We start from the raw sequence: 26,413 nt of genomic DNA, 5'->3' as shown, positions 1-26,413 counted from the left end.
TTCTTCTTCTTCTTCTTCTTCTTCTTCTTCTTCTTCTTCTTCTTCTTCTTCTTCTTCTTCTTCTTCTTCTTCTTCTTCTTCTTCTTCTTCTTCTTGATAGAAACGTGGATGAAATACTGGTAGAGACTTGTCGTCGTAACCGCCGAGATATTAGTAGTGAATGAGTCTTGCCACGATCTTAGCGTCCTCTTCCGGAAATCTGCCAAACTGGGGCAATCATGCTTCAAGGTCACAAAGGAGGTACGTCGGTCGGTTTCCCATTGTCGTCAGCTTCCGAGGGTGGCGTGGGCATCGTTGTGTCGGGAGCGGCAGCAATTTCTACCTCATCCATCACAACATCGTCCTTCCTCTTTCTTTGGTTGACAAAGCCGGGATCAGGGGACGCCCAAGCGTAGTTAACCCACTGAGAGCCGATGACGCCCCGGATCCCTTTGGCCAGTTCGCGGATAGTCTGACGGCGCGCTAGAGACCACTCGTGATCACTGACCGCGTCCGAGGGGGTGATTGTCCCGGGTTCGGCGTCAAGGTCGTCGGCTAGACCGTCGAGCACGCTTCTCCACACCCGCATCGTCTCCTCGAGCTCTTCCACCCGACTGACACCCATGACACTGACCCCGAGTCTCTCCCGGGGCAGGCTGAGAGCGTGGCCATAAGACGTGTCGGCGTTAGCCAGCGGGCTACCCAAGGCACCTCCTTTGGCGCCCTCTCGAAGCCAGTTTTCCAGGGCGAATCTGACCGCGACAACTTCGAGCTTTTCCCCTCTGGCCTCGGCCCATTTGGCCGCGTTAATGCAGGCTTGTCGGAGCCCATCCGGAGCAGGATGCCAATTGCCCATGGCACCCACGGGAGGTCCAGTCGATCTCAACAGACCCATTCCAAGGGGACTGGCATTTGTCACGACATCCACGCCGGCGTTGACCAGACGGTGGAGACCGTCCGACAGGAGCCGAGTGTTCTGGAGAGTGAAATTCGCGTACGATTGAACAATGTCCAGCGGTTCTCCCGTGTCTCGCAGAATCATTTCGGCCAGCTCGCAGAGGACCAACACAGGGTAACCGGAGATGCCGACATACTTCACGGTGCCTTCTTCGTCCCGAATCCGACGGAGCTCCCGTACTGCGCAGAGGACTTCGTGTGGCGAAACAAATTCGCAGTCATGGCAATAGACCACGTCGAGGTAATTGGTCCTGAGACGCTTGCAGCTTTGCTGGACACTTTGTCTGACCCAAGACGGGGAGTAGTCGAAGGCATCAGCGGCGATGCGGCCAACCTTTGTGAGAATGAAGTACTGATCCCGGGGATAATGGCGTCGGACTAGGTCGGTGTCCAGAGCAGTCCCGAGAATCTCTTCCGCTGGTCCATAGTAAGGGGAGGTGTCGAAAGCATGGACTCCTTGGGCGAGAGCCTTTTGAACCAGAGATGTTGGACCCAATGCATATGGGTCAACATTGTACTGCGGGATCCAATGTCAGGCACAACACTACATTCAGCCTCGACGGACGAGGTGTCGCCTTACCTGATAATTGAAGGTGGCGGTCCCGAAGACCAGAGGGGGGAGCGAGTTAGACAGTGGCGCCTTTGGCCTGGCCATGGCTCTGTCAATGTCGAGGTCCAGGCGGAGAAGAGGAGATGGGACAGAGAGATGGACTGCAGGCAGGGGGAGGAGCAGGGTGCCCATGTAATACCTTTTTGAGTGACGGGCGGTCAAGATCGGGAATTCTGCTGGGACGCGAGGGATGGTGAATGGATGACACGTTCTTTTCTTTTTTGGTTCGATTCGATTCGGAAATTTTGGGAGAGATGGCGACAGTCGGTGGGGCATGCAAGGGATCGAAGCGGCAGCAAGGGAAAGACAAGGAAAGGCTCCCGCGGCGGATCTCGAGCTAGAGAACAACAAGGAGCTGGCGAGGTGGATTTGCGGCTGGATTGGTTGGAAGCACCCTGGATAATCCCTCTCGATCTTGGGTGATATCGCCTCGTATCTCTCCCCTCGGTGTGTACATAGATCACTAGCTATGCCAGTGGTGCTTCGGTGGCTAATGGAATCTGGAACCCGCCCACCACTGTTGTCGTATCGTGGCGTCGTCTATCTCATTTCTCAATATACCAGGCCAAGTCAGTCTCCGGATCCAGCTCAAAAGCGGTAAACCCATTGCCCAGAAACCTGAACATGTTCTTGCTGCGGTACTCGATCTCGAAATCCTCCGTGCGCAGCTCCCCGCCCACGATGCGCTTGTACAGCATGCCGCTGCCGGCAAACAGGGCCGTGACCCTCCCATTGACCTGGTTGCGCTTGTACCAGCTTTTGCAGGGGGCCGTCCACACAAGCGACTTGTGGATTTCGTCCGAGTATACGTTCAGTTGTTCCACTACAGCTGACTTGGGAACGAACGACTTGATGTCCTCCTCGGCCATCTTGCGTAGCCATCGCACGAAGTAGTCGCCATTCCAGTTCATCGCCTCGAGCAGCGACCCATGGCCCGCCACCGCGTTCGGGCCCAACACGGTGAAGTAATTCGGCATGTTGGCCACGGCAATGGAAAAGTACGATTCGGGGGTGTCAGCCCATCTCTCGCGCAAGTCGACCCCGTCGCGCCCGATGGTCGGATAGCTCGGGCGGAACGACACGTCGAAGCCAGTGGCACACACCACTACATAATCATTAGTATATCGTGTTGCTAGTGAACCACCAAGCGACAGAGAGGCACCTACCGACGTCGACCTCGTGCACCTTGCCGTCGGCCGTGTGGACTGCGTCCTCGGTGATCAGCACAATTGGGCTCTGCGTAATATCACAGTTCGGCAGGGTAAATGACTCCAAGTATCCCTCACCAGGGGTGATGCGGCGGCACCCCAGTGACCATTTTGGAATCAACATCTCACATAGCCGTGGATCGTGTCCTAGTCTCTCGCTCATTTGCGCCCGGGCGAGGTCCATTGCTTCTTGATTCGCTGCCGAGTCTTTGATGAACTGCAACCTTGTGTCAGAAATGCTGCGACCAGCATGCCTAGCTGCTTACCATTCGAAACGCCTTGTTCGTTCTCCGGATCATGTCCCGGCGATGGTTTCGCATCTTTTCGGGGTTTTCTCTGAAAGCCCTCTTCTCTTCTTCCGAGTACGGTGGATTGTTGCCGGTTTTCCCTGATTTGCCTAGATGTTGTGACGGGGGCACCCGGTAGTAGATCCACGATGGGCCACGGCAGAAATTCGTCACTGTCGTCCCAGGAAGTTTGGCCATTTGAGGCACGATCTGGACTCCAGAGGATCCATTCCCAATAACCGCAATCCTTTTGTGGGAATAGTCGTAGCTGTGGTCCCAATCGGCCGAGTGCACACGCTGACCTTTGAAATTCTCGATGCCAGGAATTGTTGGCCATTGGTAGGTACTGACGGAATGATTAGTTGCGATGCTCTAGTCAAGCGAGGTACTCACTCAAGGACTCCCTGTCCGGATATCAGGACATCCGCCCATTCTTGTCGACTTTGTCCACCGTGCTCCACCGTCAAACACCACTGCCCTCGCGACTCCTCCCAGACCGCTTTCTTAACTGTCGAGTTGAACTGTATGTCTCGATCCAGGTTCCACTTTTTGGTGGTTTTGACAATGTACTCCTGGATCTCTGCCCCACTTGAGTAGAACCGACTCCATTCTGGGTTTGGATCAAAAGGAAATGCCTGGAGAAGGCATCTCTCAATTTCACTGGTCATGGATATTGGCAAAGGGGGTAGACTTACATAGATATGGGATGGGACGTCACATTGAACCCCGGGGTATGTGTTGACCAACCAAGTCCCGCCTACCTCACTCCTTTTCTCAAAGATGGTATGGTCGATCATTTTATCCATTTCTGGGAAGCGATGTTGAAATTTATGGGCCATCATGAGGCCAGAAAATCCAGCGCCCACTGTAATGACTCGAAGTGGGCGAGGAGTGAAAGCCAGTTGCTCACCCATAGGGATTGAATATCGACTATTTGAGGGAGTATCGTAATACCCATTCGGCTCCGATGAGAGTGATTTCGAGCTGTCTGCCACGTTCTGCTTGGCTGCCACGTCTTCAAAGGGCAGATGTCCGTCCAGAACTTTGTGGGTGGCTGATTGTTCTCCGCCTGGGCTGACGGCCGCAATGGGTGTCAACTGCTCCTCGGTCAAAGCCATGTTTGGAAGGGATGTCTAATTTCTTCCTCAGCAAAGTCAAGGCAACTCGTTCTGTGTTTGCCTGGGGCCCAACAAACGTTCGAGACCTCCAGTCTATATTCTAACCCGGGTCTTGCTCCTCTCCGTCGCCGTCAGGTGTTCTTCCGCCTGTTCATCCATCGTATCTTCTAACGCATCCAATAGGCATTTTCCATTTTCGTGCAAACCGAGGCCGGGAAAGACTCTGGCGAGTGTCATGGAAGCAATAGGCTGGCGTTGCATCATGGGAGTATTCCCGTTGTTGAGGGTTTCTCGTAGCCGTCAGCCTTGTCAGTTCGGCAGAGTTCTTACTGGATAGTCACTGCCGCGGCACCAACTCGACCACGGCAGTTTCGCACCATTTGGGATTGTCGTCCCCCAAGTTGCCACTCGACAGTATTGAGCCGTCCCATTTCCAATTCTGAGTGCGGAGATGGGCAGCGTTAAGTATGGGGAAAATCATGAACAGTGCCATCCTTACTCCAACCACGTCGTGACACAAATACTCTTACCATTTCATATGTCAGCCGGCGAGCAATTCCTAGCATTCAGAACTCATCAAGGTAAAAGTCAGCAGCGTCATAGTTCAAAAACAAAATATCCGGACCTCAACATGGCATCTCAACCTTATGAATACACCGGGCCCGTGGATTGCAGCATTGTCCCCGACAAGAGTCAGTGCAAAGGAAAGAGTGTTGTTGTCACGGGGGGTAAGCAAATAGCCCCAACGCAACGTTTCCTTTGTCAGGACCTGGGCTGCATCCCATCTATCTACTCAAGCGCATTCATATTCACTTAAGCAGGTGCTAGCGGCTTAGGCGAGGCATATGTCCGAGCATTTGTCGATGCAGGGTAGGCCTTTGACGGAATTCACGACCGCACGCAACACTGACGAGTTGACAATCAGGGCCTTTGTAACTTTTTGCGATATCAACGAGGACAAGGGAAAAGCGGTTGAGGCAGAACTGACTTCGTAAGGCTTTCTACCACCGAGTTGACGCAAGACTGATCAATTGTCCCTTCAAGGCAACATGTCTGTTTCGTCAAGTGTGACACAAGATCTTGGGATGATCAAGTTCGATTGTTTGAAGCCGCCATCTCGCAATCTCCTGAGAAATCGCTTGATATTGTGATTGCAAACGCAGGAGTTGGAAGGGGAGCGGGTGATCCTCTGATGCAATTGGAAGGTAAGAAGGAACTCCAGCCTCTTTGGACTGTTCATCTGGAGGATACACTAACCCATCTTGCTTGGTTCAGACCCATTTTCCACACCGACGAAACCAAGCCTCCATATAATCGACATCAATCTAGTCGGCGTTTTGTACACGTTCAAGCTAGCTGTCCACTATTTCCGTCGGTGTCCACAGGATGCTCCTAGAGATCGTTGCTTTATTTTCATCGGAAGTATTGCTGGCATTGTGGATAATCTGGTGATCCCCTTCTCCTATGAAACAGTTGTTTGAGCCTTTCTCACAGGCCAAATAGGGCAGCTGGGAGTATTCGACCGCTAAGTTCGGCCTCCGAGGCCTCATGAGAACTGTCAGAAGGCATTCATACCATCAGGGGATCAGAGTGGCATATATTGCCCCCTAGTAAGCCGTTTGACCTTTGGGCCTATGAAATTTGACTGAATTCTGGACAGTTATGTGCGCACAGTCATACAATCTGCCGCGACATATGAGTCAATGCTGTCCAAGGGGATTGAATTTGCGGCAGTGGACAGCTGCGTCGCTGCAATTATGAGGGTCTCATGCGACAAAGGGATAAACGGTGAGCAATCGCAAGCGCTTGCCATCATATATATCGCGACCTTGGAGTTTCCACACTGACCCAGGTATTAGGCCACTCTTTCGTGATTGTGCCATACTCAGTTGCAAAGGAAGGGTTCAAAGACGCCGAAGAAGATGACTGGACGGACGAGAACTATTGGCTGCAAAAGTTCCAGAGGCTCGTAGTGACTGCGAGGGGAGATGCGTGGAGCTAGGAGATCAAAATCTGACAGCAATCTGCCGCGGAGACTCTTTCCTGCTGTTATTGCATGAACCTTATTGACCACATAAGGAGCACAAAAACAATGCAGAGTTTGAATGACATGGCTGAAGACGAGAAAAACTGACAGGAAGAATGCATTACTTGTTACCTCCATGGTTCCTCTGGGGTCCTTAACTTGGTGTCACATGACAAAACCACGTGATATGCTAGGCCATTCATGCACTAGCGTTGAAGCACCTCTTTCCTGTCGCTTGAGCTACAAGTACAGAGCCATTACTTGTACCCTGTTCCTCGTAGTCGAGTCCCTCAGCCTCGCCTCTCTCCTTTCCCTTGTGATTCCCAGATACTGGCAGGCAGATACTCAACGAAGGCTATGCTCCCAATTCCGTCATGGTGTCAACCGTTTCTTGCTCGCTACCGAGATATCTTGGACTGGGTGTTCTTCAGCCGGGTTGCAAGCGTCCAGACCTTCTTCCTTGGCACATTTGAACTACTAGCACTTGCGATGCGCAGTCGCAAGAATACTCTCGGCCGAACGCTCGCAATGTCTCGTTATAATGGATGCAAATTCTCTGGGAAAGACTTCCCTATTGGGGTTGGCTTGATGTTGAACAGCCAGAAAACAGCTTGTGTCCTGTGGACAGCACTTCAGCTCCACATCAATCGACACTCCATGAGTTGACGCAAGGTTGTTCTCCCTGATCCGTATTCGGTGCGTCCAGGCACCCCGGCATCGCGGTTGGCAAAGCGGTTGAAGCCAGGCCGAAGGCTCTAAATAGCCGCATCACCGTAACGGCAAGAGCAGCCAATTGAAACTGGTGGCGAAATGAATCATTGCGAGCCATAATTGGACCACAGCTACCGGCCCTCCGACGTGAATGCCGAAAAAGTTCTATTTGGTGTTGGGGGCCAAGTAGTACCACCGACCAAGCGCTCATCGAGTGCCGCATGGAGGTAAAGTTTTGCTCATGTCTTAGACCCTTCGTCAGATACCCCGGATTATAAGTTCCCCAGAGCACCCAGCCTGAGACCTTGCGGGGGACCAGAGCTGGGATATCATTCCTGCCAGCCCAACTTCCAGAATGGAGCAATTCCAGGTAGTAGGTGAAAAGACCCAGAGCAATATCCATGTCGAACACACCTCAACATCGGAGGTCAGCCCTGATAGTGACGACCAAACTGTGGTGGTTGAAGACGAGATCTTCCAAGGCATCAACCGTCAAACCATCTTGGCTTTTTTGGTCGGTCCCGTCGTCTCCTGCCAAAAGCATACCGCTAACAACGTGATTTGTAGGCTATCTGTGGTCAATTGACCGCCTATGAAATGACCTTACTGATTCCAGCATCAGCGGCCTCTTATATCAATGCCGAACTCGGTCCCGACCCAGACTATGTATGGATCAACGTGTCGTGGGGGCTCGGTGCCGCCGTTCTGGTGAGCGTGGGTGGTCGCCTTTCCGATATATTCGGTCGCCGCTATTTCATGCTCTGTGGAGCTTTCATTGCCTTTATCGGTACCATTGTCGGTGCCACTGGCCGAAGTATTGGCCAGATGATTGCAAGCGGTGTACTGTTTGGAATCGGCTCTGGGTTCCAGGAGATGGGCTTCGCTTGCATTATGGAATTTATTCCCAATAAATACCGGCTGACCGCTCTTGGTAAGTTCGAAAGAGGAGAATCCAATTACGTCATTTGATCTCGCTAATATCAAAAGGACTATACGGTACCAGCGGTATTTTCTGCCTCATGAGCCCCCTCATAACCTATGCTTTCATCGCCCACGAACGCATTGGCTGGCGAGGTGCATATTGGTATATGTGTGCCTTCCACGGCTGTGCAGGAATTTTTCTCTTCTGCTTCTACCATCCCCCTACTTTCGAAACAAAGCACAAAGAGGACCGCGTTTCCAGATGGAAGTTGGTTGCTGAAATGGATTATATCGGCTTATTCCTGTTTATCGCTGGCTGCACTCTGTTTCTCGTAGGCTTGAACTTCGGAGGCAGGCAATACCCCTGGAAGTCACCTGCAGTCATTGGCCCCATTGTTGTGGGATTCATGTTGCTCGTACTTCTCTTTGTTTGGGTTTTTAACGCCAACTTGAAGTACCCGTTACTTCCACCAAAACTTTTCAGACAATGGAGAAGGTAAGTTACTTCTGTGTCTTGATAACTGCCATCTAGCCTGACTGTCTGCTTCAGATACAACCTTCTCGTTCTTGTAGGATTTTGTTGTGGCATGCTCTACTACAGTATGCAGGTCTTATGGCCTCGTCAATCTGGTCTCCTGTTTGTGCCTGCGGACGATCCAATCATGCGCGGAGTCTATGCAAATTTGACCACATGGGGCACCTGGAGTGAGTAGGCACCACTTGCAACACAAAGATTCTGAGATTCATGGCTGACTTGATACAGTCTCTCTGATTTCTGTATGGCTCATCTGTGCAAGATTTGGCCACGAGAAGTGGCAGATCCTCATATTCATATGCTGTCAAGTAGCCTTTGTCGGCGGTCTGTCGTCTGTCGGTGTGTCCGACAAGGCCAAGGCAGTTGCTCTGGTATTCCTGATGTCTTGCGTCATCAATCAACCACTATACATGCTTTTCAACATGGTGTCACTCAACATTGAGGACCAAGCAGATATGTGAGTTATGACAGAGCTTGATCTGATTCATAAAAAGTGTAATTACTAACCTAACCCTCGCTAAGGGGCATTGCCATTGGCGCTCTGTCTACCTTTCGTCTCCTAGGCGGTGCCGTTGCAACAGCGATATACTCTTCAATCGTCGACAACCAGTTCAAAGAGAATCTACCGGGGAAGATCGCAGATGCCATTGCCGGTACAGGCTTCGTCAGTTCAAATCTGACGCTATTGATCCAAGCTGCGGCAGCGAACACAGCAACTGCATATGCAAAAGTTCCCGGGATTACAGCCCAAATAATAAGTGCCAGCCAGTTTGCCGTCAAACTGGCCTACGTGCAAGCGTACAAAGTGGTCTACTATACGGCTCTTGGTTTCGCGGTTCTGGCAATCATCAGCGCCATGCTCGTGCCAAACGTCGACCCGGCCAAGAAAACCATGGAGAAAGCAGTGCTTCTGGAAAACGAGAAAACCAAGACAGTTGTGGTGGAGACTGAGAAGAAGGCCAAAGACGCCATTGAGAAAGTCTGATCAGCCCGGAACGTGGCAGCGGTAATTGCTTCAGCCGTTGTTTGACGGAAAAGCCCTTGATAGTAAAGACCACTGTGGTATTTGACATGCTGGCTGAGGCTTGTCGGGTGCTGAGAAACCACAGAAGGTGCAACTTGTCGAAGAGTAAAAGTTGATCTTACCGGCCCTGGAAAGACGCCGAGGTCTGTTAGTTAACGCGCCGTCTCACGATATTGTTTTCTACATTGGCGAATATAAGTGACTTTCAACAGCTTTCATCCTACCATAGATTTGACTTTAGGGTGACGGTGCCATCAAGGCTCAATAAGATCGATATCATTCATGCTGCCCAGTGTTCGTAAAGATGTCGCAAGGATGAAGAGGATTGAATTCAAAGGCTCATAGGTTCTTGTCAAAGAGTCTGCAACTCATAGGCCTTGGCTTGGAGGTCTTCTGATTTTGATTTCATCAACATGGATCGGAAACGTATTACCTTCTCATCTCCACGTCTGGAGGGCAAGCAATTCAAACAAACGAGCACATGTCTTTGCATCCTTCAACCTGCGACATTCCCCAAGCATCTGATCCACGGTATTGGGATCAAAGATAGCCGCTGCTTCTTTCCTGAATCTGGATTCAACGGCCTCCCCTTCCAACCATGGGACATCTGCCAGAGAATGTTGATATACTGTCCCATCTTGGTTCCGGATTTCAATGCGACAGGGCTGCTCTCCTCTCGATAGGGCCCCATCGTACTTGACATCAGTAGCAAGAGTACACTTGCGAATGAGACTTTGCAAATCCCCATTGTCATACTGGATATAGGCAAATTCATCGATTCGGCCGAATAGCAATGCTGCCGAGACCCCATATTGTAGACTCATCTTTGTTTGCTGGACCTTTTCAAAGGGCCCACTGCTGTCGCAGCCGGGATAATCCTTCGCAGCAGTTGTCGTGACAATGCCAATGCTTTCGATGTTCTGACCTGAACCGTGTATTTGTGGAGCGAGATTCAGAGCCACAGCAAGAGGGGTTTGTATCATGTTGCAACCTGCCACAGGCTTGAACCTGGCGCCCGTGATGCCGGCTCCAGGATCGGTTGTCGCCAGCCAATTCCTGAACTCTTCTACACTGCCAGGACCGCATCCATAGGCCAAGAAGAAGCCATCTTTACCTTCCAATACCGTGTCACTGCTGTATATGCCCGCTCTTGCTAGGTCTAGGGCACTGATACCATTGCGGCTACATATGCCCATCTGAGTGTTGATCTCAGTTCCGCCGGCCCAAGGCCATTCGTTCAAGCCTGCGCCCATGTTGGCTCCCAAGCTCAAAGCACTTGCGGCGACGCTGGTACTCATACTGGCATCTGCCACAATTCCGGGCGCAGCAGCGCCAAAAGCTCCAATCATTCCACTTGGACGGAAATGTGGATTGCAGAGGCCCGCATGGCGAACCGCCGAGCCAAGGGCCACAGCCAACTCGTAGCCACCCACGATGCCTTTCAAAAGTTGCTCACCTGTCCAGTCGTCTCGCTGGGCAAGTGCTAGCGCGGTGGGAATCACCATGACGCCTATATGGGCACCTGCTGCCAGGTGCATGTCATCGCGTATGATGCTGTCGAAAGCCAGTCAGCCCATAGGTCAGCTCCACGAACGTCCTGAGAGGCCAGTGTCGCCCGTACAGTGACAAACCTGTGAGCGAGGGCAGCATTGGTGAAAGCAGCCACATCAGCCGACACAAGCGACTTCAGGCCCATGACATGAGCATCCCCTCGGCCTGAAGACGCTCCTTGAGCATACTTCAAGAGCGCGGCACTCCAAGGAGTAGACAGCCCCGAGACCAGGGCACCAAGGTAGTCGAGTAAGCAAAGGGTGGCCTTTTCTTCAACTGCCGGTGTCAGCTTGCTGTTCCGTATCTTCTCGAGACGGCGTGCTGCTAGGTACGTCAATGTTGGCTCCGGGTTGTTGTGTTCTCCATTGCATTGTACAGGATCCTCCAGTGCTTGCGCTTGATTCGACATGGCAGGGTCCTGTTCCAGGTTACGAGCGGCAAATTATGTTAGAAAGCTCAGGATAAAATCTATTGATTTCATATATACATTTGGGCTCTGGCTTTCCCTGTCTTGCCCGAGGAAGCCCAATCGCCCCAAAGCACAAACTTCTAGCGCGGCTCCATCAACCAATAGGCTGTTCCCTCCGGCAATACGGACAAATCGGCTCTTTGGAACGCTGGTTGAAGCGACGAGGCTGGAGTCTTCATCAAACAACGAGCCTCGTCCGTCTGCGGACGGTCGAAACGGTCGAAACGGTTCGAGGTCGGATTGAGCGCATTGGCTTGCATTTGACATCTACAATTTAAACCAGTCAACCTCGAAGGCATTGATACTACTTTCGACCTCAAATCAACCGCTCCCATCATGCCGCACAGAATCCTAGTAACCGGAGCGTCTGGCTACCTGGGCGGCACGCTGCTAGCTCGATGGTCGAGCTTCGGTCTGCCACCATACGACAAGCTGTACGCTCTCATACGAACAGACGAACAGGCCAATGCCGTCAAACAGTACGGGGCCGAACCTCTCAATTTCGATGTCAAAGACGAGACTGCCGTCAACGAAGGAGTTGTCAGCAACAATATTACAATCGTTCTTTTCTTGATCGATGCGCTGCACGCCGAATCGCAAGCGTACTTCATCAGAGCTCTCGCGCAAGTCAAGAAAAGCTTGAGGACAGACGTTCATTTCATGCATGTACGTAAATCCCCTTGTCTGAGAGCATACTGGGTTTCACAAAATCGGCCTAACCCTTTACAAAGACCAGTGGTGCCAAAATCTTTTCCAGCCACGCTGGAGCCCCCGTCGACCAACCCGTGTTGGACACCCAAGCAGATCTGTACGACATCCAAAAGTCTCAGATACCACCTCTTCCCCAAATCCAGCCAGTAAGCTATGGGATCTTTTTATTCCTGGGACTAGGCTTCGACATTAATCCAAAGATGAATAGGCCATCGACGCCAATAACACGATCATCGAACTAGGCGAATTTCATGGAGTCCCAACATACATCTTCGTGCCATGCATAGTGTGTGAGTGATTCACGGCTGCAGGCTCCCTCGATCCATGTGGGCTGGGCAGCTACTGACTCGAACTTCGGTAGACGGCCGGGGCGAAGGCTTCGGAAATCAAATCTCGATCCAAACCGTCGCTATTACGCGGGCGGCGCAGGCTGCACGCCGCGTGTATAGCGTTGACACTGAAAAAACTGTTTGTGGCCCTCCTCGTCCTCATCATCATCATCATCTTCTTCTTCTCCTTCTTCTTCTTCTTCCCCCTCCCAAAATGTGCCGGCTATCAAGGCTAAAAGACGCACAGGTTTGGCCCGTCTGCCATGTCATCGATAACACAACCCTATACTTGCAGATCCTGGCAAGCATCATGAGAGGCGAAAACCCTGGCAGCGGGAAGCAAGGTTATTATCTCGCCTCGTCGGGTACTGTCGCCTGGGTAGATCTCTACTCCGCCATGGCGGTCGCACTGGCGACGCGCGGCGTCATCGATGATGAAGCGGTGACGCTGGCCACAGACCAAGCGCTCGACGCCATGGCTTCCGGCTTGGGTTGTCCCCGGGAGCTCGTTCCTTTACAGCTTGGCGGAATGTAAGAAGGGCCTTGGGGGTGTCATTCATAAGTTGCCGGCTAGAATGCTGATAATTTGCCCACAGGTGCACGTTCACGACTCGTCACGGTCAAGAGATCGGGTGGAAGCCGCAATATCCCGCAGACCATATACTGGAGGCGGTTGACGAGGAGGTGGAGCTGATTCTGGCTAATCTCCCAAAGTAAAATCGATCATTATCTTGCTTTACTGGAAGAACAACACCGCCTCAAATATGCTATTTATAAGGGTCTTAAATTGATGTACCTTGAATTGAGCAAAATCGCTTTTATGGGGGGCCTAGTTGGAAGAACTGAACAATTATAGATCGGACAAGCTCCCCCTATCTCCGGCGAGGATAACATAACATGGTCTCCCACCGCGAGTTCAGGTGGGAGTCAAAGATTCTCAGCAGGCGTGCTCTAGATGCGTACTTGGTCATCAATTCGGCACAAGGCTGATAGATTCTCAAGGTAAGGATCTAGCAACGCATCTGAAGAGTCAAACAAGTCCTGAAAATACGCGGTGGCGTCTCCCAGCCAGGAGAGGTCGCCCCATATTTCCGGCTGATGTGGTTCCGCGAGCAAGATGCCTGCTAGCCCGCAGGTTCTCGTCGTGACGTGGGGGAAGTAGCTCTGCCAGTCGACACCATGGGGCCAGTTCAGGTCCGAAAGACTTGAAGTCGCAGTGTTTCCTGTTGTGCGCGGCGCTTGCGGATTCGATGCTGCGCCCCCGTCATGCCTCGCCCCAATGCTTTCGAATGCGCGCAGGCGGTCAAATCCCTTGACGAAAATGGCAGTCGAGGGCCACAGGCCCGCCAACTCGTTCAAGGCGAGTCTCAAGATGCGAATGTCCTCGGCTCCGCTTTCCGCCAGGCACTCGATCCGCTGGGTCTGTAAGAGCGCTATGATGGCTACTCCCACGTACCAGCATGCGATGGCGCCCAGAAACCGAATTTCCCCGCGAGCGAGGAAGTCCCTGAAGATGCGAGTGACACACGATGCCGACAATACCGCAGCTGTGTACGCTTCAGGCCAGGGCTGTGAAGGATGCTGCGATGACCAGTTCAGGTGGAGAATGGTGACGGTAGTCAGATAAGGCAGGTGTAGCTTTAACACATCGCGATTAAATTTTCGTGCTCGATTGGCCATGTCTGGTAGTTCTAGGTGGCTGGGGAGGCTGTGGGCCCAACCAATGAGTTCCTCTGCCAAAGTTGTTGGAAACAGCGCCTGTTCCAGGTTGCGTGAGAGATGTTGGCTGACGCGACCAATGATGCCACAGAGTCTGACCCAATAAATGAAGACTTCCGCTCTTGGGTCTTCAGATGAGCCAAAATCCTCGAGCGACACCTCGCGAACATTGCAATCTTCGGGGTTGATGGTGAGAGGTCGTCCTTGGCACATTGCTGTCAATCGTTCTCGGGCCTGCATTCATCTTTAGTCCAGGCAGTCTACCTGCCCGGGCAGGTCAACTCACAAACAATGTCCACCAGATCCTCCTTCTCAGCCCTTGCACTGCATCTCCTCCCACATCGCGGACATTCTTTGGCTTGCGATGCAGACCCATTTGTTGCGCGTATTTGATTGCGATCCCAGTCCACCACCAAGCCGCATCTTTATGAACAAGCGCGGGACTAGTGGTTTGCGAGAATATTGTTACTGACCCATGAACATACAACGTTGCAAGCAAGGAAAGTTAAAACGAGACAAAACATATCTCAACAAAATGCATGTGGAGGATTTCTGGGGGGAAAAGTGTCGGTGAAAGGTTCGAATAATCTTGTGAAATCGGAAGCGGGCCCAAAGAGGAGTGGTTTTCTGGAAAAAGGGGTTGTGTCCGGCGGAAACAAAACAAGGCGTTACAGACTCACCCACGCGGAGCCCACCAGTAGAATAACATGATAGACTGCAGGCAAACAATGGGATTATTCTCCTGGTCTGTGTAGAAAAGAATCTTTGCTCGGTTGTAATACTCAGCAGCTTTTGCGTGCCGCATGATTGGAGGCCGTACTTGGGTTCCCAAAAGGGCCAAGGCATTGATCAGAAGGGGAGACGGAGAGAGGTCAAGGTCATTCCACAAGACAGCCTTGTCGAGGATCGGGCACCAGGGCCAACAGTACTCGAAATACGTGTCGACAAAGCTTTGCTGCAGTTCCAGCGGTGGGAGGTCGGCATCAGCCAGTGAGAAGTGAGTGCTGCCTCTTTGCTCATTGGATGCAATTCCTCGATAGTCAGGTTCGAATAAATTTAGGATTCCACTGTTACCGAAATAGCCCATTGTTGTCGTATAAGGGATGGTAGACGAGATTTCTGGTGGGTTGTTGCCAGAGGGCAATGCCGGTTGCTGGAGAGAGCCTCGCTCGTCAAGTTCGGGCGGTGGCAGGGCACTCTCAGCCGCGGATTGGCTATGTTGAGAGTTGGGAATATCCACAGTCGAGTCGGGTCGATGAACAGGCGCCTGTTGTTGAAGTGGTTGAGGCACCGTCTCTATGCGGATGGACTGATCATTCAACGCTGGCCGAATTGGGGCGTATGTGTTTCCGTGAACTGCCCCAGAAGCTTTGCGAGCAGCATTGGTATTTCCCTTGCGGCGTTTTGGAGTCCGCGGTCTAGAGCCATCAGCTCGGGCTTTACTGCCTCAAGTGCATCATGCAGAGATGTCAACTCACTCGCAGAACCTCGACGCCTCTGCGCAGTTCCCACAACTATCTAATCCCTCTTTGGACCGGGTCTCCAGATCGCATCTCATCTGAAGCCAAATCAGCGAACTGCTCCACGTGTCAGGTTTAGCCGGGTTCGAAAACCATCTAACCTTGCGGTCATGGCATTGTAGGCAGACAAGACGAGCGCGCCCTTTGTGGGCGTGAGATTGTCCCGAGACCATCGTGGCGCTATGTTATTGCCGGTACTCTTTCCACAATCAAGGGACGCTCAGTTGCCGTCGCGGCTCAATGGCGTGTGAGTAGCAGAAATAGGGAAGCAGGAAGGACGTGAAATGCCGTGCCGGCAGACGAAATTGCCGGCAAAGTTCTTCGACCGGCTAGACTAGCCGTATTTGGATAGATCGATGTGGAGCACACGCGGAGAGGGGAAGGGAGCCACAGCCTCGCGAGAGGAATGACCTTCAATTGTGGATAGTATTGACCAGGCAATTCTTTTACTACAACCCCAGGCTGCGAAGTTGTTCGATGACTCTCCCTGGGACCTCGAAGGAGCCCTTTGTTCTCGTTCTCCTGCGCGATTCACTGCTTCGCTCAAATGGCATCCTGGCTGGCCCTTCGCCGGGTAGCATCTTGGTTGACCTGATCGAATTGGACAATTTTTCCGCGTCCTGCTTGACTCTATCCAGCGACTGCAGAATACTTGGGTCAAAAGCCATGATCAGGAAACCAAAGTCCGACAGGAACGGGGTCGGTTCAGTGCTCCCTGCCGCGATGCCTAACAGCTGCACCATGATAGCCAGTCCGCTTCCCTTGTACCCGCCCCAAACAGTCAATGCGCCATTCAAGACCTGGAGCGGATCTGTTGTAGGCTTTCCGCCACTGTCATTTGCAGATCCTTTTGGCAGCGGAACCCCGAGTCTCTCTGCCAGCTTCACTTGTGCGTACATAATGTTGCTTGTACCAATGTCCCAGATCACAGGTTTGTCAGGCTCATTGGTAGGAAATCCAATGCAGAAAGGGTTGGTGCAGAATTTTGGCTGGTATCCTCCATAAGGTGCGACAATAGGGGTGCCGTTCGACGCAATAAATACTATTAAATCTTCACGTGTGGCCATCTCAGCGTAATATGCCAGATTCCCGGTATACCATAGTCCGTTTGCTCCGACCACGGATACGCCAGCACACTTTGCTTTCTCAATGGCGAGCTTAGCGGCCTGGTGTGCCACCAGATAGCCAACGGAATCATGGCCATCGAGGTGGGCGTACGTTGATCCTGTGCGGGTCACTTCAATCTCTTGATCTGCTTTCATGCCCGCACTCTTGAGAAATTCGATAACACTCAACGCTCGAGCTAATCCAGCAAATGGGTGACCCCGGAGCTCAGCGTCGACCAAATGATCTGTGATTATCGCCGCTTGTTCACTGAGATAGCCTGCCTTTTGGAGGGCATTCTGGCACAATTCTGTAGCTTCCGTGATAGTAATTTGAATTTCCTCAGCGTCATCGGGTATGTTCTTGTGTTGTTCGGGCTGAGTATCCTTCTCTACCTCAGTCGACATGCTGAGAGAGTATTGATTGAAGTATAGAAAGGGTGAGAGAGTTCGAGGCTTGGGCAAACATAAGGATTGTGAACCCAGGTCTCCGACTTGGGATTTCGATTGAACGAGTTGCCATAGTGTTCAAGCAAAAGAGCTTTCATGTCGAGAGTCGCACTACTGTGTCAGCATAAGTATCTCCCCTACACATCGGATCAAGTAGCTCAATGGTGCAAACTGGCAAGCGCAGACCGTGATCGTTGCCTATTGGGTCTGGAAGCCGGCAAGATTCTGCCAATAGGGTAGTTCGGATCGACGGTCCCAATGAGTAGTGCCGTTCGGACCGATAGGCTGGCACTCTCCTCGTAAAGTGTCTCGGAGACCGTACTTCGACCTCGCCTTTCCATATAGGTGGTATTGCAGTCTTCAAAGTATCTCGCAGAGATTGGGTGCTTTGCCAGCGTTTTGCAGATGCCGCAATTTCTCCCCATAAGCGGCATTCCCAAGAGTGCTGCGCCATTCCTTAAAATCCGTTGCCTCCCTCACAATTATGATTTGCACAGTTGCTACTAGGGAATCACAAAATGGGCACGGTAACCGCAGATGGCACTTCCACGGCGGCAAAGCCAGTCTTAAACATTCCCTTGTCATCGACATCACTTACAGTCAAAGTCATCGATGTGGCGAACATCTCCAATGTCCCGGCAAGCGCACTCTTCACGCCTCCAGTGCCAGGTTACACAACGGCGGCGCCCGCTCCATCGTTTGTCTTTCTCCTAGAACATCCATCGGGCCAGAAAGTTTTGTTTGATCTTGGCATTCGCAAAGACTGGGAAAATCTCTCCCCAGCGACTGTCGAGCGGTTCAACAAGTTGGGCCACAAGCCGAGTGCGGAGAAAAACATCTCAGAAGTTTTGGATGAGGCTGGCGTGGGCAAACAGAGTATTAACGCTGTCATTTGGAGGCGAGTTTGATGCGAGCGCCCTTGGAAGGTGCTCTTCCCTTGGAACTTGAACTGTCTCTTGCTATGCTCCATAACTTATGCTGATGTGTATATTACACCACCAGTCATGCCCACTGGGACCATATGGGCGACATGTCAACATTTGGCCCGGCAACGGACCTCGTCGTTGGGCCGGGTTTCAAGGAACATTTCCTCGGCGACGGGGGGGGCAATTCAGCGCTGGGAGGAGTGCTTCCAAGCGATGTAGAGTAAGTCTCAGTGCCCATTTCCAAGCAAAGGCCCTTCCCAGAGCTACAAATCCCCCCCTCCCTTCCTGGGGGGAGGAAAAGACAAGAATAAACCTCGATGCGTCATTTCTTTGATCTTTGATCCCCTTTCCGATTTCGTACTCGAGGCACCAGGCTGATCACCGATCCTGTTCCGTTAGAGGCCGAACAGTCCGAGAAATTACATTCACCTCTGATGTTGTGGAAATCGGAAAGTTTCTAGCGCATGATTACTTCCACGACGGATCGCTGTATCTGCTAGACAGCCCAGGCCACTGCGTGGGACATTTATGCGCATTAGTCCGCACCACCAGCAGTCCCGACACATATGTGTTTCTAGGTGGCGACGCCGCCCACCACTGTGGCGAGTTCCGTCCGTCGGCGTACGTGCCCATGCCCGAGGCCATCACGCCAAACCCTGTGACTCTGCAAGACAGAAACATTCCATTCTGCCCTGGCGCGTGGTTTGAGGATCTCCAGACGTCGCGGAGTCGGGACCCCAAGGAGCCTCTGTGGCAGCCGGCCTTTGGGCACAACATGGATGATGTCCTCACCACAATCGCGCACATGCAGGAATATGATGGCGACGATAGCATTTTTGTAATCCTCGCGCATGATCCCGCGCTCAGAAGCCCCGGTGTGCCGTTCTTCCCAGAATCCATAAATGACTGGAAGGAGAGGGGGTTGGGAAAGGAGCTGAGGTGGGCCTGGATCGGAGACGTGATGAGGGCTTCGAAAGGGTAGTGTAAACAGCAACGTCTCCAGGATGGAGTATCAGGGTGAAGAGGCCTGAATCCAATGACCCATCCGGAGCAATGATGACTCTTCGGCGACGTTGTCACGCACAGCACTGCAAAAGGACTTACCTCAGATGGATCAAACAGGATCCATTCTGGAGGCTCGATGTATTGGTTCAGTAGAGTCCAACGTCTGCCATCCATCCTTCAGCCCACAGGGCCAGAAGGTGCCGCTATGGGCCGTTTGTAAATGGATAATAACTCACCGGACCATCGAGGCCGCTGACCGCCTGTAACGGGGTTTGAACGGAGTAGTGCGTCGCATGAAAAGCCTGGCGTCATTTTCGTACTGCTCGAGCGCCAGGAGAGGAGGTGAGAGGAGAGCGAGTCGCGAGGTAGTTTGAAAAGAGGTAAGGTTGGGCTGAGTCCTAAAGTGAGCGCCGAGCAGCGCTTACCCTGCTTGGGCTCACGGCTGGCAGGTCCATGCCTCTTTCAAATGTCAACGCATCAATGGAGGAGCCGAGATCAGGGGCGGTCTTCTGATTGTGGTATCATTTTGTACTGCTCGAGCGCCAGGAGAGGAGCATCGAGTACTCTGTATTCTTCAGGCGCCTCCCTGGCCTCTTTCCTCGTATCTCGTTCTATACATGTCTGCATCGACTTCGCCCCAGACCAAAATCTGGCGGGATTCAACTTGGTCCCAATTTCCTTCTTGAGTGGAGAGTCGCTCATTGGGATGGAGCGGCGTTTGTCCCCAACCCCAAGGCTGCCAACATGGTAGATCTGGTATCAGGTACATCACGTCGGCCTGTCGACTGTCTTCCCCCTAGATATCGTCGCACTGTTCCTCAAACGTAGAGACAGCATCCATCCAAGACGTGAGAATGCCCATTCTCTTGCGCAAACAATCTAGCGTAGACACACACCCGTGATATAGTACAATCCATTTTACAGTAAATTCCCATCCAACGCCGTTCGCTATGCATGAGAATCAATCGTCGAAGAGGTTCGAAAAAAAAAGGTGGTGTATGCCGAGCGGCCATCCAGTCTCGTTACCGTCCTTTGGAGACGGTCAGCCACAGAGAGATCAAGTTTTGTATATCTTGGGTCTCCAACCTTCTTTGATTTCTTTTTCCATTTGGGCCTTCCGCTCGGCGGCGCGAGCTTCCATCTCTATCCGTTCTCTGGCACGAAGAATCTTGCTCTGGAGGTAGAAGGATCCACCACCGCCTTTCTTTGGCTCGTTCAGATCATACAACTTCTTAAACCGCTCCATGACCTGTTCCATATTGGTGGCGCCACCTTGGGGAGGCTTGACGTTGAGGATTTTGCAGGCTTCGTCGAGGGTCATGCCAGAGGCGGCAGCGGTGTTGACGGCGCCCGGGTCACTTTTCGCAGCGGCCCTCGCATATTGCGTCGATGCCTGGGCCTGCTTGTATGCCTCTGCAAATGCCCTGCCAAAGACACGCCCGCCGGTCAGGACAATCTGGGCAATGATTCGATGCGCCTGCGGTGGTCAGTCCTGTCAGTCTGGTGTTGCAGAAAATGGATGGCGGGAGGGAGTTGAAAACAAGAGACACGTACCATTGACTCCTGTCAGCGAAGCAACAAGATCGAAGTGGCTGATAGCCGCGCGGATGTTGGCAATGGCCGAGTGTGTTCTTTGATTCTTCGGGAGACAGAAGCTGCAGGAAATCTTTTGCTGATCGCCATTCCCGTCCGGCGAATCTTCGGCTAAATGTGCTCGGCGAGTCGGCTCGTTTCGGTTTCGCATGGAGTCACGTGTGGAATAAGTTATGGATCAGCGAGCAGCCGCGATCATCATGTCTCTGCCTGCGCCTGCGCTGTGCACATGCCTGAGCCGCTGTCCACGAGACCCAAACCTCAAAAAAATCCCCGGACAATCAATATCTGCTCTCGTCAAGCATGTCTATAACATCTATCAAGTATTGTTGCAATCCTGCACCACAACTCTTTGCAACTCCCATCAGACTATTCTCACCTGAGTCTTTCCGTCTCCGCACTGGTGGCGTCATCTGTTTAGGCACTGGGTACTATTCCGTGGGCGTCATCCTCATGACCCAGACTTGCTCGGTGTATGGCAGCATTTGGTACACATTGGTCTCTATCCGACCTTCCGCTTCAAATGTACTGACAATTGTCCAGAAACTCCCTGGATCACCTCAATGTCAAGACAGTCCTCATATGCACCTCCGTCTGATTCCTCGTCCCAGCAGGCCTGGGACCAAATCCCCCCCACATATGCTGCCTTCTCCCCAACATCCACCTCTGGCTACTCCGCTACATCGAAGCAGCGGTCTACGATAATAGTCCACAAAAAGTCGCCCTTGCTAGTAGCGACACCACCTCAGATCACTCGAGCCCTAGCCCATTCACATCCCTTCCTCCTGCCACTAAACAAGCTCGCCGGTCTTCTCTCATGGAGCACCCAGGATCCTTGGGAATCATATTTGATGGTGGCTGTCTTCTGGGGAATCACACTATATGGGAGTGAGATTATTCGCTTCGCAAGCCCCATTATTGTCGTAGTTGGTCTCATATTGGGAATGTACTCCAGACGCTACTCGCCTCTGTCGTCCACCACCAAAACCGGAGAGAAACATTCGGCAAAAGGCCACAAGAGAGAACCTTCGGAATCCCAATCCCACCATAAGACCCTCGATGAGATTGTTGAGACGCTACAAGAATTGACTGCCCGATGCAATGTCCTGTTGGATCCCTTCCTCATCCTGACCGATTTTCTCTCTACCCAGACCACACCAACTGCCGCTACGACTCGACCAGCATTGACGACTCTCTTCATCCGTGTTCTTTTAGTAACCCCCTTTTGGATTATCCTGACTCTTCCACCTTTCTATATTCTGACTCCTCGAAGAGTCATTCTCGCTGTTGGCACAATAATTTTGACCTGGCATTCCAAGCCGGCCAGGGTGTCTCGGGTTATCCTCTGGCGTTCTGTATTCATGCGCAAAGCGGCCGCATTCGTCACTGGGCTGGAGTTTGATACTTCGCCGAATGCGAAGTCTGGACTGTCACTTCGACCGTCAATTGGATTCCGGTCGAAATCTCAAAGCGACCTCGCTACAGAAGCCGCAAACAAGCGGAAGCCCGACTCTTCTGGCGTTCGTTTCACGTTTATATTATATGAGAACCAACGGCGGTGGTTGGGTCTTGGGTGGACGACTTCTTTGTTTGCATACGAGCGGGGCCCTTGGACGGATGAACATCTGAACCCTGCACCATCAAAGGAGGAGTTCGAACTGCCGGATGTGGAAGGCGGTCTGTCACGGTGGAGATGGATCGACTCTGAATGGCGAATAGAGCACGGAGATGCCAAATCACACAGGAGAGCGACAAGCGACACCAAAACAGGAGCAGCCGGCATCTCGGGTAAAGCGACCGCCGACGACGGTGGAGGCTGGATATATTACGACAACAGGTGGGAGGATGGAAGAAGAGAAGACGGGTGGGGTAGATATACGAGGAGACGCAAGTGGTACCGCGATGCAGAACTTGTCGAAGCGACGCCGAGTGTTGAAGAGACTCCGAGTGGTACTCCAGCACTACCTTTGTCTGACACAGAAGAGGACAAGGTGAGGAAAGCGAAAGAGTTTGCCAAGGGGGTAGGCCGGTCAGAAGACACGGCTACTGCGAACCCAACACCTCCCACGGAAAAGTCATCTGCACCAGACCCAAAAGCCAATGACGCCAACAGCACCGTCAAATCTCCTGCGGTAAAGAAGCCAGGCAGCTGGTTCTCGAAGAGAGACCGGAGTGATAGTAAGAGCTCCAGTGGGAAGAATACAGGCCAGTTCAGCACACGGAGTGATCGGAGTCGTGATGGACCAGAGGACGACGTGCTGGATAAATGGCGAGATGCTTCTGGGCACAGAGCATTCAGTGTGCAAGAGGACGTTGCTATGAGTCTTGGATAGTAATGCCTCAGGTGTGTTATGGAAATATGATACCACGGTCGATGGCCACACTACTAAGTCCACCACCCAGGCAATGTAACACCCTAGCGTTGCAACACGCGATTTTACAACTGTTGCAACAGAACAAGTCTCAATTACTCAACTAGCACTATCGTTGACATGGAACACGTTCATAAACGCCGCAATTGGGTCGTTTGAGGTGCTATTCCTGTTGTTTGTAGACTGCCTAGTCCTCCTAGTCGCTGTCGTCGTCGCCGCCAACGTGGCCAATGCCTCTTTGGCCGCCTGTATACTCTCGATGCTAGCAAAGGTCTCGTTGGCATCAATTGCCTTACCCTTTTGCCTCTGGGCCTTCGATCGCTCTAGTTGAGCCTTTAGACTAGCGATTTGCCGATCCTTCTGTTGATTATTCCACCGTAAACGATCGAGTTCTTTGCCGGTCTTACCCAGGAACCTGCGGAGTGGTCTTGAGATCGTTTCCTCTTGTCTAGCCCTGTTCATTGAATCGTCATAAATTCGTCTATTGACTGGCGTAGAATAGACATTATCCTCGAAGGCTTTTCGCTTACGAGAAGGCGGTGTTCGTGGCGTAATCTGAGCGATTGCGGCGTCCTTGAGGACTAGGCTAGATCGAATAGCATTCCGTAGATTCCATGGATAGATACCACTGGCCTTCCAGCCAGACTTAATATTGGCGACACTGAGACCTTCCTAGCTAGCCTTCTGATAGATCTATAAGAACCTAGTCTTCTTAACTAGGCTTACATCGTCGAATCTAGCTAGATCAGCGATCTGCGCTCGATAACGGGACTTAACAGGCGAAAAACAGGTAAGATTAAGTGGTTGAAGGACGTGGCTTGAGTGCGGTAGAAGGTAATACACAACGATGTTATTCTGGTGGCATTTCCACATAAATTCATGCGTAACGTGACTCTTATGGCCATCCAGTAGTAGTAGTCGATACTCGCCGCGAGCAGTGCCTTCTATCGTCGTTTAAGGAATGAATATCTAGTCTAGCCAGCGCAGACCGATCTCGTTTAATGTCCAGCCATTTAGCGAGGTTGTGTATAGATAGTCAGGACTAGAATCGTCAAACCAAGTGGTCTGTAGCGCTTTACCTTTGAAGATAACTAGCGCCCTAATCCGCTTGCCAGTGGCTGAGACCCCCTCGACCAGCGTTACTCATTCACGCGTCTCAGGCGATTTTTGCGTACTACTAGTAGTAGCCGATGTTCCAATAACGATTTAATTACTGCAAACGCCTAGAGCCAGTCCAGATTCGTCCATGTTGAAGGTGTTCTATGGTAGGATCGAATATCGTACTTTAATCGATTGTAGACCGCGAAACCACCCCTCAAGTAGCTTAGGAAGTGTACAATTGACGCGCTTAATAGAGATCTTTCGGCCTATCTTTGAACGGATATCAGGATGTCGCTAGATAAACCGTGGTAGCCAGTTATGTCCGACCTGACTAGGGCCGCCAGACGACTCGCTAACTATCCCTGCGAGAACTCGCACAGCAGAATAGCTAGGCGCGTGTCCTTGAGCCTCTAGATTAAGTATCCATCTCTTTAACAGTTCCTCCTGTATATTCGACAATAACTGCTGTGGTTCGTGGGCGAGCGTGGCCGATTGAGTGCCTCTTAGTCTACGACTTAACGTGGCGTAGTTGACGTCGTTTGCGGCCGCAGCCGCGCGAATTGAGGGATATTTGCGTGTTTCGAAGTCTTGGATAGCCTGTTGGATTCTGATCTCTCGATTTGAGGCCATTTACGCGTAATTAATGGTGAATTGGTTGAGTGGCAGTTGGATTGATTGAGATGGTCTGGTGGTGGGGTGGAATAAAACGCGTGTTGCAACGCTAGGGTGTTACATTGCCTGGGTGGTGGACTTAAGTAGTAGCTTTAAATGACGTTTCTCTGTCATTAATCTATCTTGCTTTTGCACGTCCAACAGCTGGATTACTCGGCGACTTGGGAACGGAAAACCTAATTGCCTGAGCTTTAGCAGAGCCTTTAGCAGAGCTCCTTGGGCTGCACAAGATCTTCGTGCTTCACGTCTAACATCACGCTGGCAGCCACAAATTCCGCCCCGAGAAAACGCATCCATCCCCATCCTCCTCGTGTCATGCAGGAGACTTTGGCCTAGCCAGATTAGGTAAAACGACGGGGGATATCCAGTGCTCAGCAGACCACGTCTCCATCATTGAGCAGAATACAAATACGCAGGTGATTACATCCAAACGTTTCGACGCCATCTATATCAGCCTTCTTCTTCCATCGATCTATCCTAACTATTACGTGATTTACACCCCGTTAATTAGAGATGACATCCAAATCAGTTTATGCCCAGAATGCGAAAGATTGGGAACCTTACCAGTCAGTGATCGCCACATCTCTATAGGGATGATAGGTTATCAGTCAAGGAGGTGCAGCAATGACTCGAGTCCAAATACAATTTTAAAGCGACATATGGACACTCCTTATGGCCAGTCTTGTGCCAACCATGGCTAGAGAGAAAATGTATAAACGCAAGATACGACTGTTGGGACTCGACAAAAGCCAGGAGAAGCACGAGCTATCAGAGATTTTGCCCCGAGAAGCCGAAAGAGCTACGGGGGTCAAAAGGTCGACATTTCTGCTTAGGGGACGCGTCGTCGATATCGATGACATTCGGCGGTATGTCAGGCGCAAGAAGATATCTTTTCATGAACCAGACGAGCTGCAGGCTCACGGAACTGCCATGTGCGCCAAAATGGACAGCCGGGCAATTGACTTGATATGCCGGACTCCGAATCCTAGTCCTTTGGCCTCCGATCCTGGCAGTATCTCTGACAGGACGGAACGCTCCTATCTGATATTTAACCAGTATCTGCACGGTTCTGTTGAGGTAGGTGCGCGGACCCCGTCGGATGACCCGGAGAGTTTGGGCGACAGCTTATCTACCGGTGAGATGTGGACGAACATTCTCGAGACCATCAACCTTCGAGCAGCCAGGTTTAACGACGGTGACTATCAGCAAGCAATATGGCAGTGGGGTCTAGCATTCACCCAGCTGGAGGTAGTAGTTTGCTCCCGGAACTACTACCAACTACTCAACCTCATCAGCAGAATCGGGCCCCTCACGAATTGCGACGCGGTCGTTGCAAGGATGCTACTCCGACACCTAGGTAAACTCGTTTCCGCCCTCTCTATAACTTGAATGGTCAGGGCACCAAGACGGAGCGGAGTACCTGTCTGACCTGCGCATCGAGCGACTACAGAACTTCACACAAAACGCGCCGATATGGTAGGTAAGCAGTTAAGAGCATGGGCGAATTTGGCAAGTG

At 51.8% G+C, this 26,413-nt stretch overlaps 13 protein-coding genes across 13 annotated transcripts; 7 read left to right on the top strand and 6 right to left on the bottom strand.

The window, feature by feature from the left end:
• Positions 1–229: 229 nt before the first annotated feature.
• Z519_07723 (uncharacterized protein) lies at positions 230–1,591 on the bottom strand (the record flags this gene model as incomplete). Its single annotated transcript, XM_016765455.1, has 2 exons — positions 230–1,453; positions 1,517–1,591. The coding sequence occupies 2 exons, from the start codon at positions 1,589–1,591 to the stop codon at positions 230–232; spliced, it is 1,299 nt and encodes a 432-aa protein (XP_016618424.1).
• A 500-nt stretch (positions 1,592–2,091) lies between these two features.
• Z519_07722 (uncharacterized protein) lies at positions 2,092–4,159 on the bottom strand (the record flags this gene model as incomplete). The annotated part of the gene is made up of 5 exons (XM_016765454.1): positions 2,092–2,651; positions 2,713–2,971; positions 3,021–3,387; positions 3,435–3,676; positions 3,737–4,159. The coding sequence occupies 5 exons, from the start codon at positions 4,157–4,159 to the stop codon at positions 2,092–2,094; spliced, it is 1,851 nt and encodes a 616-aa protein (XP_016618423.1).
• A 631-nt stretch (positions 4,160–4,790) lies between these two features.
• On the top strand, positions 4,791–6,161 carry Z519_07721 (uncharacterized protein; the record flags this gene model as incomplete). Its single annotated transcript, XM_016765453.1, has 8 exons — positions 4,791–4,887; positions 4,978–5,029; positions 5,085–5,150; positions 5,204–5,364; positions 5,435–5,607; positions 5,663–5,769; positions 5,820–5,947; positions 6,019–6,161. 8 exons carry the CDS (start codon positions 4,791–4,793, stop codon positions 6,159–6,161), a joined length of 927 nt encoding a protein of 308 aa, XP_016618422.1.
• Positions 6,162–7,251: 1,090 nt separating this feature from the next.
• On the top strand, positions 7,252–9,337 carry Z519_07720 (uncharacterized protein; the record flags this gene model as incomplete). Its single annotated transcript, XM_016765452.1, has 6 exons — positions 7,252–7,410; positions 7,464–7,827; positions 7,884–8,313; positions 8,368–8,522; positions 8,581–8,809; positions 8,875–9,337. 6 exons carry the CDS (start codon positions 7,252–7,254, stop codon positions 9,335–9,337), a joined length of 1,800 nt encoding a protein of 599 aa, XP_016618421.1.
• A 476-nt stretch (positions 9,338–9,813) lies between these two features.
• Z519_07719 (uncharacterized protein) lies at positions 9,814–11,336 on the bottom strand (the record flags this gene model as incomplete). Its single annotated transcript, XM_016765451.1, has 2 exons — positions 9,814–10,930; positions 11,008–11,336. The coding sequence occupies 2 exons, from the start codon at positions 11,334–11,336 to the stop codon at positions 9,814–9,816; spliced, it is 1,446 nt and encodes a 481-aa protein (XP_016618420.1).
• Positions 11,337–11,732: 396 nt separating this feature from the next.
• Z519_07718 (uncharacterized protein) lies at positions 11,733–13,153 on the top strand (the record flags this gene model as incomplete). The annotated part of the gene is made up of 6 exons (XM_016765450.1): positions 11,733–12,062; positions 12,128–12,253; positions 12,316–12,397; positions 12,469–12,575; positions 12,684–12,967; positions 13,033–13,153. 6 exons carry the CDS (start codon positions 11,733–11,735, stop codon positions 13,151–13,153), a joined length of 1,050 nt encoding a protein of 349 aa, XP_016618419.1.
• A 234-nt stretch (positions 13,154–13,387) lies between these two features.
• Z519_07717 (uncharacterized protein) lies at positions 13,388–15,242 on the bottom strand (the record flags this gene model as incomplete). Its single annotated transcript, XM_016765449.1, has 3 exons — positions 13,388–14,389; positions 14,442–14,598; positions 14,836–15,242. 3 exons carry the CDS (start codon positions 15,240–15,242, stop codon positions 13,388–13,390), a joined length of 1,566 nt encoding a protein of 521 aa, XP_016618418.1.
• Positions 15,243–16,124: 882 nt separating this feature from the next.
• On the bottom strand, positions 16,125–17,186 carry Z519_07716 (uncharacterized protein; the record flags this gene model as incomplete). Its single annotated transcript, XM_016765448.1, has 1 exon — positions 16,125–17,186. One exon carries the CDS (start codon positions 17,184–17,186, stop codon positions 16,125–16,127), a length of 1,062 nt encoding a protein of 353 aa, XP_016618417.1.
• Positions 17,187–17,746: 560 nt separating this feature from the next.
• Z519_07715 (uncharacterized protein) lies at positions 17,747–18,136 on the top strand (the record flags this gene model as incomplete). The annotated part of the gene is made up of 1 exon (XM_016765447.1): positions 17,747–18,136. One exon carries the CDS (start codon positions 17,747–17,749, stop codon positions 18,134–18,136), a length of 390 nt encoding a protein of 129 aa, XP_016618416.1.
• Positions 18,137–18,258: 122 nt separating this feature from the next.
• Z519_07714 (uncharacterized protein) lies at positions 18,259–19,136 on the top strand (the record flags this gene model as incomplete). The annotated part of the gene is made up of 2 exons (XM_016765446.1): positions 18,259–18,374; positions 18,554–19,136. The coding sequence occupies 2 exons, from the start codon at positions 18,259–18,261 to the stop codon at positions 19,134–19,136; spliced, it is 699 nt and encodes a 232-aa protein (XP_016618415.1).
• Positions 19,137–20,216: 1,080 nt separating this feature from the next.
• Z519_07713 (mitochondrial import inner membrane translocase subunit tim16) lies at positions 20,217–20,903 on the bottom strand (the record flags this gene model as incomplete). The annotated part of the gene is made up of 2 exons (XM_016765445.1): positions 20,217–20,636; positions 20,721–20,903. 2 exons carry the CDS (start codon positions 20,901–20,903, stop codon positions 20,217–20,219), a joined length of 603 nt encoding a protein of 200 aa, XP_016618414.1.
• A 412-nt stretch (positions 20,904–21,315) lies between these two features.
• Positions 21,316–23,085, top strand: Z519_07712 (uncharacterized protein; the record flags this gene model as incomplete). The annotated part of the gene is made up of 1 exon (XM_016765444.1): positions 21,316–23,085. The coding sequence occupies one exon, from the start codon at positions 21,316–21,318 to the stop codon at positions 23,083–23,085; it is 1,770 nt and encodes a 589-aa protein (XP_016618413.1).
• Positions 23,086–25,590: 2,505 nt separating this feature from the next.
• On the top strand, positions 25,591–26,286 carry Z519_07711 (uncharacterized protein; the record flags this gene model as incomplete). The annotated part of the gene is made up of 1 exon (XM_016765443.1): positions 25,591–26,286. The coding sequence occupies one exon, from the start codon at positions 25,591–25,593 to the stop codon at positions 26,284–26,286; it is 696 nt and encodes a 231-aa protein (XP_016618412.1).
• Between the last annotated feature and the right edge of the window lie 127 nt (positions 26,287–26,413).

This window comes from Cladophialophora bantiana, assembly GCF_000835475.1.
Source record: "Cladophialophora bantiana CBS 173.52 unplaced genomic scaffold supercont1.11, whole genome shotgun sequence".
Lineage (NCBI taxonomy): Eukaryota > Fungi > Ascomycota > Eurotiomycetes > Chaetothyriales > Herpotrichiellaceae > Cladophialophora > Cladophialophora bantiana.
This window is presented reverse-complemented; position numbering and strand designations above follow the sequence as displayed.